This window comes from Pezoporus occidentalis, unplaced genomic scaffold, assembly GCF_034315485.1.
Source record: "Pezoporus occidentalis ecotype Australia unplaced genomic scaffold, CSIRO_AGI_Poc_V1 ctg133, whole genome shotgun sequence".
Classification (NCBI taxonomy): Eukaryota; Metazoa; Chordata; class Aves; order Psittaciformes; family Psittacidae; genus Pezoporus; species Pezoporus occidentalis.
This window is the reverse complement of record NW_026913136.1, coordinates 1,454,606-1,467,763: the sequence shown is the minus strand read 5'-3', so window position 1 is coordinate 1,467,763 and position 13,158 is coordinate 1,454,606. Positions and strand designations below refer to the sequence as shown.

Genomic DNA, 13,158 nt, shown 5'->3' with positions numbered 1-13,158 from the left:
AAACATACCAGGTTTAAGTCTGTTTGAATAAAACAAGAATTTCTTTTAGAAAAATAAATATAATAATATTAAATCCTTCTCTTAACTGCCTTTAATAGAGCTTTTGGAGTGTGATTTCATTAGAAAAGCTGAAAAAATAATCATTTCCAGATACTTCAGGCTCATGTGTTTGTTTAAAAACTCCTGAAACTGGAAGAGGGAATTCTTTGATCATGAGAAAAGTACTGTTGGCTAGCAGCACCCAAAGTGTGTTATGTGTCTACCTTTCTGCCTTAATACATAATGAGCTGGCAGCTCATTGCATTATTTTCTGATAGCAAGTTGTTTGCAGTATCCAGGCAGGAGTGCTGACAATTAAAATTTATACTGAATGTTGCCATTTTCCTACTTTGTGTCAGAGCACCAATTTAGTCCTACTGCCTTGGCATACAAAATTGCAAAATCATTGACATGGGAAGCAAACTTCCCAGTTTTGACTGGCATACATTCCTGCTTTCAAAAAGTTTGTTAAATACCACTGTATTGCACTGACACCCACTAGTAATACTTTACATTTTAAACACCAGTTTCTAGCATTTTCACCAGTCTTATTTATTTCACTTAGAGTGAGAAATAGCTCTTGGAGCTACTTTTAACAGCAAAAGAATGAGCAGAATACGGGAAGTCCATTGGCATTGTCTGAGAAACAGCAACTCAGTTTTGGAAACAGCAGTCTGAAAAGAGAGTTGTGAATGATCTGAAAATGTGCAGGTTTCTCTAGAGGGAAATAGGTTTCCTATATAAGTGCTGCAAAATGTTTATCGAAGACAATGGTTGTTTCTGTAACTTAGGGGAATTGCTACTGCTACAGCGAAATGATGCAAGCTATGATGATAGCATAGGTGGTTGAAGATGAAGAGAACATTATTGGCCATTTGATTTGCTGTCTACTGGTTATTACTTCATATTCTAGAGCTGGGGTGAGTGAAATCAGTATCAGAAATCAATTGTGGAGAAATATATTGACTCTTTCCCACTTACCCCTCATTGCTGTCTGTGTCTGTGCTTACCTTACATTTCTTCCTATCCTTGAGGGGTTGTGCTAGAGCCTTTCCAGAGATTAGGGGTTGCCAGAATTCAGAAGAAACTACAGTTGGCTCATCCATCTATGCTTCTGTTTGCTGTCAGGCATCCTCACACACCTAAGTATCTGGTGATTTCCAAATCACTCTTTGGCCTTGTAATAATTCAAAAATCGTCTTGAATTTACTTTGGCATATAGCACTAAACTTACTACTGCATCTGTATCATCACACAGGAAACCACCATAACTGAGTCTTTATTGTGTTGTATCTTTTTCATTATTCTTTCTGCCCTTTTATTTCTTCCCTTACTTGGTCATTTTCTGTTCTGATTCTAAGCAGATTCAGTACGTTCCTACTTCAGTTGAAGCCATATATGCAGGCTTGTTATTCACTACCCAGAAGCCTGAAGTTGCAAAACCCGTATCATTTTTTTATTATTCTGATTTTTTTCTAATATAGGATGTTACATGTCATGACAAACTGGAAGGGAAGTTTGGGCTACTGTATTTTGAAATTTAATATTTGAAGGCAGTTTAAAGTACCTAAATAGTGGTGGCAAATCCCAAAACTAGAAGGACCTATTGCTGTAACTTACAGATAGTAGAGAACAGTTGAAGAGTTGTTGTGTAGTATTATAATGAAAACTGTGGTCCAGTAAAATTATCCTTGTGTAGGCTTTGAAGGCTTGAAAGCATTCTGACTGGTTTGTGGCTTGAGCTCTGGGTATAGATTTTACACCTACAATTGAAGATAAACAGTACACTTCTTATGGTGAATTTCTCCATGTAGTTATCAGTTTGCATCACTGTCATAACATGTGCACAATCTTCTACTTCCAAGTGTCTAGCTGTGCGTATTATTCCACAAGTATTGGTATATAACGCAAAATGGGGTGTCTTTGATCACAACATGATGCTTTTGAGTAGGCTGACGTTGCAATAAAAGTGTATGTGAGGCTATAATACATGATGGCATTATAATATGTCCTCCCAACATCATACATACTAAAGCAACCCACTATAGATCAGTTTTAAGTTTGATAAAACAGTTCATTTATTTAAGAGAACTTTTAATCTAGATCATAATTGTGTTCATAGATTAGTTACAGGAAAAAAAAAACAACTACACTGAAAAAATTTTTCAGAAATCTTTTTCTATGTCTGTTATGAAAAAATTGCCTGAGCTAACTATAGTTTAGAAAGCAATTATTCCATAATATAGACTAACCTTTCATATTTTGGTCTTTGGGAAAACATGTTTTTTAAAGTTATACTGTCAAACTTTGAAAAATGACCATAGGACATGACCAATTATTATATTTGTCATGGGTTCAGCAGTAGCAGTCATGTTTCTCCTTCTTGGTAGCTGGTGCAGTGCAGTGTTTTGATTTTTGGCCTGGGAACAGAGCTGATAACAATGATGTTTTGGTTTGGTGAAGGACTTTGTGAGCCTCATGCTTTGCCAGGGAGGAGGGGAAGCCGGGAGGAAGCAGAGACAGGACACCTGACCCAAACTGACCAAAGAGGTATTCCATACCACAGCACGTCATGCCCAGGATGTAACTGGGAGTTAGCCGGAAGGGCTGGGAGACGGCAGGGTTGGAGGAGGTATCGGTCAGAGCTTGGTCAGGCTGGGGGGCGAGTTATCGGTCGACTGGTGGTGAGATGTCGTATTCTCTTCCCTTGTTATTTCCTTTATCATTATTATTATTGGTGGTAGCAGTAGTGATCTGTGTTATACCTTAGTTACTAAACTGTTCTTATCTCAACCTGTGGGAGTTGCATTCTTTTTGATTCTCCTCTCTGTCCCTCTGGGAGCAGGGGGAGGGCAAGAAGGTGGGGGTGAGAGTGAACGAGTTGCCTGACTGGGTTTAAACCCCGACAGTATTGCATAAATATTTTGAAAGCATATTTTTGCTAGACATATTGTGTTCTAAATATCTATTTGCCTGAGGAAGTGTAACATTTTAAGTGGAATAATTTACAGCTTATCAGGTAAATAAAAGTGCTGTGCTAAAGATTTACTGAACAGACACTTACTGAAGATACATAATTCCTCTCTTAAAAATTACCTAAATGCATATTTATACAAGGGATTATAAGCACAGCTCTGGCATAGCCATTTGAGTTTATCAATTTAATACATGTTTTAGAAAGGTGTTTAAATGCAATAATGTTGAAAGAGGTCTGTTGGGAAATTATAAATGCCTTTAAAATTCCTGCAGGTGAATTCCTGTATGTGTTCAAACAATGTATTATAAAAGTTCTTCTAACCTATGGAATCCTATTTTATTATTCATCATGAGTATATATAATGATACTGGATCAAAACAGTTCTTACGAGTAACAGCCAAGATTTTTTTACATCAATCACATTGCTATTAGATCTGATTTCCCTTCTATTCAATGAATAGTATTCTGTTCTTTGTAAGAAGTACAGCACAGGATCTGGATAAACAGAGCTTTTTTCCTCCAACAGTGAAGCTTTTACTGTAACATAGTCTATTGACTTGCTGCCAATCATTAAGTTTCATACATTTTTTTCGTAACTCTCAAAGGAAATCTAATTTTGTATCTCCTTACTGGGATTTCAATGCCATATTCTTCAAAAAAAAAGAAACCCACCAAAACTCAATACATCAGGAAAAAGTGTATGTAAGTGTATATAATATAAGAGTGTATATAATAAGTGTATATAATGTGAGTGTAATTGTAGCATGTGATTTTTACTTGTTATATGCTGATAAATTGAGATATTATAAGCAGTACAAACCAATATGTTTAAATTTGTCTTCAGTATTTGTTACCTAGGCTGAAACCTTTTTATAGCTTATATCTTACTGATTTCATTTTCTTACACGCAGAAGTGTTTTTAGAACATAACAAGTTGTTTGCATATTTCAATACTGTAATTTTTTTTATGAATGACTTATTTTAGAGAGAATTTTGGCTGTGTGATCAGCTGATTAAAGTGTACAAATAACACTATTAATCTAGGTAATTGGTGAATGCCCTCATTCAGATCTCATTTCAGATGTGCTGATACAAACGCAGTAAATATCATTTGTGCTTTGGCATTGTAGTGGTTCCTATTTTGCATAGTGTTGAGCCAGAAGGACTGAAAAGCAAATCTTCAGATCATACTTGCAAGTTCTGTTGGTTAGCTCATCCTCATCACCACCATGATTTGGAAAAGCTCAAGGCACTACTTTGTGTTAACTATCTACTTGAAATAGTCATCTAAATTTGCTGCTCTATGGGTTCTTAATGAAGGTCTAACATAAACTACCTGTTTACAGTAGCTGTAATATGGCTTACAGTGAATGGGAAAAATCAAAAGAGTCCATATCAAAGGGAACTGTTGAAGTATGTGTTAGAGACCATTGATTTTTCTCTAGCAATAGTAACAGACAAAAGGGGAATATTTCATGAATGTGTATTTATACATACCATTGAGTCTGGATTTGTTGAAATACGAATATACACACACCCTTCTGCATCTTTCTTCATATCTGTGAATATGTATATTGGAATCTGTCCCTCTGCGTATATGCATTTCTGCCTCTGTGATTGTGTGGTCTTCCTAAAATGCTGAAGAGTATTTAAAACCTAAAATATACTGTCACAGTCTTTCAGTAATTTAACTTTTGTCTTTTTCATAATTATGCTTTGCATGTGAAGTTTTCATATGTTTCATGACTTGGTGAAATAAGTGATTGCTACTTCCACAGCATTGGGTATAATACCTTGTTAAAGGACAGAAAAGCAATATGGCATTGTGTTTTCCTGTTTGTTTATTATTATGGATATTTAAGAGAATACAGAGTGTCTTTATTTAGCATTTTCAAAAAATTCTAATGCTGTTATGCTGATAATATCAATAATCATTCAAAGTAGGATGCAAAATGTTTTGGTGCTGGAGTTTCTTTAATGTTGAATTTTAACTGGTCTAAATTTTAGAGGTGTTTGAGTGTCAAGACCTACTGCAATATGAATCATATTCTCCATCAAGATACATTCAGTGTATATTCTCTGGTCATCTTAGGCTGACATTTGAAAAGTATTAAGGGTTTGGTTTCAGTTGATGATAAAAGATACTTAAAAGCAAATTAATACCTTCCAAGGTTAGCATGGCACATGTTTCCTACTAACAGTGACAGGCAGACTGTAGAATAAGTTTCTTTACTTGATTAAAAAGCCTCAAGCCCTAGAAATTACAATGAAGAGGAGTAGAAGTTTTCTTTAAGTATTTGTAGCTCTTCAAATAAAGTAGGCTAGGGTTTCCTAACACTTACTAGTGCAGAGTACTCTAGCTAATGTCTTTTGTTCCTGTTTATTAAGGCTGAATATATACAGATATATTAAGTACTATGTATTAAGTGAAACAAGAAGCAGACACTTGCAAATACTTCATACCTTTATGAAAGGCATTTAACAGTAAATGTACATTCTTGTTGTTGTTTGAGGGTTTTTATTATAATTGTTACTTCTTTTTCTCCAGGAATCAAGAGGGAGTTCAAACATCACCATGGCTTCAAGCTAGGAATTCAGCCTGACCAGAGCTGTATCCCAGATATTTTGGCATTGCAAGCTGAACCTGACACATGCTACAGTTTTATGCACAACAGAGCCAGTTTTCAGTCTTCAGTCTATTCCTTCAGCCTGAATGTCACATCCAGTCCCAAAAGAACAATGGAAAATGGATTTTCAGATTCTTTGTATCAAAAATCTTTTAGAAGGAAAAAATTGCATTAATGTAAAATGATGCAATTAAAGTGCAATTTTGTTGCTACCTTTGAGTTGTAGTTCAGCTTATGTATTTTTTGACATTAATTTTACGTTTCTATGAAAATATGCTTTCATATGTTCACATTTCTCTGCTTCTCATTCTTTGCATACCAAAACAGGTTTGTTTTTTTTTTAACTTTTATTTATTGCAGTTCATTTTTTATGTAGTATATTTTTAAATGTTAAAGAATGACACATTTTGGGTAATTTTCCCCAGTCTTTAAAAAAAAATCAATAAGCCATTTTAGTCTCTATCTATCAAAGTTGTTTCATACTTGTCTATTTTAAAGCAGGACTGCAATACTTTAATAGGATTGAGAGAGCTATTTGAAATGTATGCCAATGATTCCTGTCATTTCATGGCAGCCCTGCCATGGTTCACTGAGCCCCCTCTTTTCTCTTGTCAGCTCAACTGAAGACAAGCATTTAGTTGCAAACTTTAAGCAGGTTGTGCAAAACAGAAATGATGTGACTGCTTCTCTTCCTGCACAATAATGTCACTGCTGGTCAATGTGAGAAGGTCAGGTTGCTTCTTGTAAAGCTACATGATACCACTTGCCTATTTGAACAAGTTGAGTTAGCTGCTGAATCTGGTCCCTGCAGGCGCTGAAAACTCCCCTTTTATCAAGTCTGCATTTCATCAGAAAGACGAACAATTGTGCAGGGAGGATTTCTGATGATATGTTTATGTACTTTATAAGGACAGTTCCCAAACCAGTGTTGCAGGTAATATATCTAGTTTAAGCTGAAAGACTTTAAAGTAATGGCTGTTTTGACCTTCAGATAGACTCCCTTTTTGTTGTTGTTGGTAGGACCCAAGAGTGACGCCCATCTTTGATGCTGACAGAATTTAAAGCAAGGCCATTGCCCTGCATTTTCTGCCTTGTAGCACACAAAAGTAAAATTGTATGTCAGGCTGAGATGTCGGGGAGCTGACAAGATGCCCCAGTGACATTTCAGCTGGAAAGAGCAAGTGTCTTGCAACCAAGTGGTCAAATATCAAATAATAGGTCAAGCAGGAAGGAGCTGAGTTCTAACCACAAAGAGGTTTCTGGTAACTTACTTGACAAGCTTTTGGGTGCTTTGTGGCTTGACAAAGTGATGTTCTGTTGGGTATCGCTAGACAGACTGTTCTTTATCGCCTTCAGAAGATCAGACATTGACATTGATTAAACTCTTTAACCCTTAAAGGTTAAATCCTAGCAGTTTCATCATTGTGAATTAAGAACAAAAGAAAATTTGTAATATACCATTTGTTTTCATATTAATCACTGAACTCCCTAGTGCTATTAACTTTTGATGTGCAATGTAGTTTTTGACAAAAAGATTGAATGCAAAATCTATAGAATAGATTGTTTCTCATTATGGCCCAGTGATACATTAGAAAAATAATATTATGCATTATGGAATTTGTAATTTCTTCTAATATGTCAAGTGTAGGATTTGATTTTAAAGCCTCCTGACTACTACTGAAATTCCATTCTGGATGAAAAACAATGCTTACATAGATAATACACCACTTAAAATGACCAAAGTCTTCCAAATACCAGGTACCATAAAAGCTAGAATAAATCTCAAACTTACAACATCTTTAATCTTTGATTAAAGTTAGCATCAAGTGTTCAGGTATTCCCCTATTGCACAAGTCGATTGCTTCACAGCCATGATGTGCATGTATGTATGTATACTACTACTACTACTAATTATAATTCTGATAATTATAGTGCTACTAATAATAATTAATACTAATAACAGAGCCATGCAAAACCAAGTAACAAATCCTGCAGAGCTCTCACATCTAAGAGCTGGCTGATAGATGAAGAACACTCCTTTTCTCTATGATGATGTATTTAGTCTTGAATACTTAAGAAAGAAGTTTCATTTCGCTCCAAAAGTCTTGGCTCTCCTCTTCCCTGACACAGACTGACTGTTCCTGGTAAAGGCACTGCAAGACTGTATTCTGCTCTTTCAAATACAATGTCGAAGATCTGTTATATTTGTCTGAAGAATGAAAGAATATGTATTAACAAGCATTTTTGTCTTTATTATGTATAGAAGCATGTATGTGCTTCACTTATTAAAGTATATTCTCATGGTATTTTATATTTTGAGAAAGAAAATGCCTGTTCTTTGCTACATGACCTCAAAATATCGCAGAAATTTTGCAGCATATCTGTCCCTTTCTCATCATTGCCATACGTTTAGTATTGTACATGCAGAGATGGAAGAAGGATTTCTTTCTGAAGCATTTTCCTTTTTGAAATCAGTATCTTATAAAGACTAGGACTGATTGGCTCCAGTTTCTCCAGTTACTGCTCCAAGCATAGGTTCATGTGATTTCACAGGGGCCGTAGCAGTGGCAAACCGAATGTAGTTAGTGAGAATAATCTAGTGAGCTATTACTTCTTACAAGAACTAGCTTATATGTTGTCATTGAAAGGGGAACATCTAACTCATTTACTCTGTTTAAATATTGAGCAACTCTGAGTTACAGACTATTTTTTTAAACTCACCCACTTTGAAGGGACTTCGAAATACCTTTTGTTTGGATATCAGATGTCCCATTTGTAAAGGAAAACTCCTCTGTCACATTATGAAGAAGTTGTTGAGTACTAAACCAGGTCATCATTAGTCAAATACTCCTGTGTTGCTTTTCTAGGCATCTGATAAATTGAAGTTTGTGATAAAATTCCAAATGAATAGAAGAAATCCAGCTGGCAAAATCTTCTGTTGATAGTTTACAAATGAACCTACCAAAGCATTTCTTTCCCTTTTTTGGGGACACAGTAAAAATCATGCTTGTGTAGAATGTGGCAACACAGTAACCTAGCTGCCAAATGAGCATCCTGACTCTTTTATATGACCTTCTCTCTCTGGCTTGCTTCAAAAATCGTTGAGCTTGAGACCTTGATCCTTACTTTTGGAGCGTTTCATGTGTTGGGCCTTGGATTTCAAGATGACTGCTTCTACTTGGATAACATCAGCTCCATCAGCAGCATGAGAAGAACCCATTTCCTTAGAAGAAAGCCTATGATTGGTGGGACTAGAATATTGTTTATGGTTTATAAATGTGGTACAATAAATAATTGGTCACAGATCTGCCTTCTGATCAGTATCAAAATTCACGTTAGATTGTCCCTGCCCATGGCAGGGGTGTTGGAACTAGATGATCTTATGGCTCTCAAAATTGCCAAACACTGCTAAAGCCCTGAATTAGGTGAAATGCAGTATTTTGTATATTTTTTTTTGTCATTTAAGCTAGTTTGATCATTTACACAAGCATCTGATCACACTGCTGTCATCCTATACGTGAAGGTTTTCCAAGGTGCTAAATTTTATATAAATCTGCATGTTCAGTGGTACAACTTAGCTCCTAAAAATTATGACTGCCTTTTGAAATATAAAGTTGCTTTAGTAGCATTTTTCTCCTGATGTCTTTTTTTTTGTTGTTTGATTATTCTCTAGTGAGCAAAACCCAAGAAGCCCTTGGCAGTATCACAGTTTAGAACAAATTTTAATATGAAGAGCATCTTCCATTGCTGGTGATGAACTCTCTCCATCCTTTTGTTGATTTGCCTTGAAATCCAGACTCACAAAATGAATCTTTTAGGACATTCTTTCCCATCTTTTCAACTTTCATCTTGCCCAGTGTGGAATAGATTTTGCCTAATTTGTATTTACTGTGGTCTTCATAATCTAATCCTTTTTGGATGATAATTTCACATAATGCTCTCTGTATGGCCCCAGAATGCACCTCAGTATTTATTTGGAAGGTATTCAAGTGTCTTCTTTCCTCTTTGCTAAATATTCACTAAACCAGTGCAATGCACAGTGATTTTACTTATATTAAAACTAAATTATTTAACCCCATAGGTGCAGTGTTTTGGGATTAAAACTGGTATAATTACATTCTCTGATAGGTTCTTTATCTCTACTGTGTCTTCGATTTTACAAATGTGGCCTTGGCTTTCAATTAGGTCTCTGCAAATTGTCCTTCAATATCAGTGGATGATGGAAGGTGACATGCTCTTTGTCATGCTAACGTGGATCTGATCACTGTCATGGGGGGCATCATGGAGTGATTTCATGCAGTTTATATAATTTTATGTTCAATGCTAATGTTAGAAAAAAAAGATTCTAACTTTATGAACCAGTCATTCAGCAATGCGCATGAAACTGAATCTTTGCCGTTTCTGGTGTCCAGTGACTGATGAATAAAATTGAACAAGGACAGAGCAAAATATGAGGAAATGTCTGAAAACAAAATTGTTTCCAAGGAACGGTCAGGAGGAGGTAGGGAGATCCACTGAATAATTTTTCTTCGTTTTTTTATTTAACACTTCTACTTCACCATGCTTCCTGTCTCTTAATAACCTAATAGTACTAATAATCATTACTGATATTAGGTTGCCTTCTCGTGGCTCTGCTGTGCCTGATAAAAGCTAAAGAATTTGTTGGATTTTGCTTTGACTTATGCAATGGAAGTCACTTATTAAAAAATTAAGAGCATTGGATTTACTTTAAGCACTAAGTATTGTGAGCATTACTGTGTGAATATGCTTTATTTTTCATTGTAAACATTTTTTAATCTTCCACTGCATAATGGTAATAGGGATATTATTCAAAATGAAAGCAACAATGCTAATTATATTTAGTACATAAATATATTTACATTCCTTTTTGCTTAATACACAGCTAAGCCTTGTAGCAGCCCCACAAACTGTTGTCTTGTAGATGTTTGAATGGTTTAATTCACAGGAGTGGTGTAGTCGTAAAAGTCATGGCAACAAGCATCATAGACTTTGTACTTGTGAACAGTAGTCTGTTAAGTGAAGTGTGTACATTTTACACTTTACATGGAAAATGCCGTTAGGTGTAAGAATCTGTCACATGTACCTAGCTGTACAAGGCTAAATGATGACAACTTTTTTCTGAATCAGGCAAGAGTTTCAGTAACTTTCAGTGTACGCTGTGTTGATTTGGCATCCCATCATGCCTTCATGCATAAAGGCTTTCTAACACACGGGATTCTGCTGGCATACATGGGGAGAGACCCAAAGCTATACTCCATCCTGTGACATTCGGACAGCAATTGAGATTTTTACTGCATAAAAAAATTTAATTTCCAAATCTTCAGGTAACAAGGTAATTATAAAAAAAAAAAAAGGCAAAAAAACAAGGGAATTAGAAATCAAATATAAAATCCTTTTCTACCTCTATGTCATGTAAAGGTTAATAAAATTTGTTCCTGTAAACAATAGCATTGGAGAAATCTTAGTTGCAATATATTTGCAGTAGAAGATAAATCCTGCTTTCAGACTTCATTCTCAATTGGCTTACTGATACAAGTTTATGTCAGACACTTGGCATGGGAAGCTGTATATAGTAAAGCACTGACCTTAACAAGAATCTTGCAGCTAAAATCCTGCACAGTTCTTTTAAAATGTCAGGCATTAATGTTATTTAAATGCAGTATTTGGTGGTTTGATTGAGTCATGCTTCATTGTCTTTTACTGCACATTAATGCCAGTGAAACACTGATTGTTGACAGAAAGTTCTCTTCGGTAAAGTATACACTGACATATCGTGCTGGTATAGAAAAATAGTGTGCAAGACGGAGTAGTCATACTCTGCTGGAGTAGGAATCCTAAACTGTCTAAATGGTGGTAACATTAATTATACACTGACAGGAAATGTGAACTACGTTTTCTTTTTTTCTTGTATATGTTTTTCAGACTGCCTCTTGAGAGGACTGATAAGACCAACTTGTGGGGTCCTTAGATAAATAAATATCAGTATTTTTTTTTGTGTGGGGTGTGTCATGCAAGTTGGCTATTAATGTACCTTGAAAAGTACAAAGCCAACTCTAGAAGGAAGATTTGTTATAGGAGCACCTCTCGTAGCTTATATAAGCTTGCCTTAGGACACACCAATGGCTTTTCATCTTGTCTAAGTTTGGAAAAAATGACTTTATGTTCTTTCTCTGAATACTTCTCAGTGTTACGTCTCTATCTCAGTCTAAAACCCTCAAGGGGAAATGAGGATGGCTTGACGAGATGTAGAAAATACTGTAAATTTTGAATTCAAACAAACAAAAGCTTTGAAGTTGAATGTGGGAAGCAATAAACACCGGTGAGCTTATAAGAGCTTGTCTGCACAGTGGGTGGGGTATATTCCATATTGTACTTTTTCAGTGTAGAGTAACTATTCCAAAATAACTGCCCTCATATGGACAGCTATTAAATACCTTCTTATTTTGGCTGAAGTAGTCTGTGTGTTGTTTGTCTAGTCCCATAGGGCTTTTTTATACTTTTGGGCTCTGTGCTGTCCAGGACTTTTCTCATGACTGCAGGATGCTTTCTGGAAGTCATTAGAATTCTGTGTCTTGGAAATGAATTTGCAAATGCTCATGAGTTACAACTTTTTTTTTCTTTTTTTTCTTTTTTTTTTAAGACAGTGTCATTTTTCAAGTTGATGTCAGCCAGCCTGGTTGAAGCCTGCAACAGCAAATGAACCTAGCTTATGTGAAACTTCTGATGCTTTCTGTGAACTTCGTCATTCTTATCCTTAGTAGGTGGCACTGGGACATCACATTTGGGTTCCTAAGATATCATGGAAGTGTTTGGAAGGAGATTAACTACTTTGCAGTAGGAATTACTGGTGAAGTTTGCAGATGTTTTCTTCCAAGATATACATGGAGCCCTTGCATACTACAGAGAGCAGTGTAGTTCAGCAGGCAAGGCCTGTAGAGTTCTGACCTGTGGTAACTCAATTTTCATGTCTGCCACTGTGTCAAGTGCAAAACCCGAATCCCTCCTGCTTCTAGAAACTTACAACTGTTCTGCAAAGAGCACTGAGCAATACAAAAGGGTAAAACCATAAGGAAACTTGCAGGAACCTGCTGTAGCTCAGTCTAATTGTCCGTGCAATGTGTTTGTATATGAGCATTTGAGTTGGATGTTGGTTTTTGCACATATTAATGCTATATTTTATTTAATGTATTCATTAGCACTGTGGTGTGTGTGCTGTTACACATATTGTGCGCGTTGTGTTGTACTCCTCTTTTTACCCTGAAGCACTTACAACAATCAGGTAGAGCAAACTGTTGCTTGGTAAACTCTTGAGCTTCTGTTACAGCAGATGGTGTTAAATTATTAGCAAGAGAAGGCGGGAAACTTGATTATCAGTAAATTGAGGAAAATTTATTGTCTGGCATTATAAATAAATCCCCCTGTAAAGAGGTTTAATCACAATCTTAGGCTAACTGCAAAGCAGTACTAGTCACTTGGTCAACACTTCCAAGAATG

At 35.9% G+C, this 13,158-nt stretch overlaps 1 protein-coding gene across 1 annotated transcript in view; it reads left to right on the top strand.

Annotated features, from left to right (window-relative positions):
• CCDC171 (coiled-coil domain containing 171) overlaps positions 1-8,948 on the top strand; it is a 149,963-nt gene extending 141,015 nt beyond the window's left edge. The window contains 1 exon segment of the mRNA XM_062609002.1: positions 5,565-8,948. Coding sequence (XP_062464986.1) covers positions 5,565-5,606 — 42 coding nt within the window. The 3' untranslated portion in view covers positions 5,607-8,948.
• Positions 8,949-13,158: the final 4,210 nt, after the last annotated feature.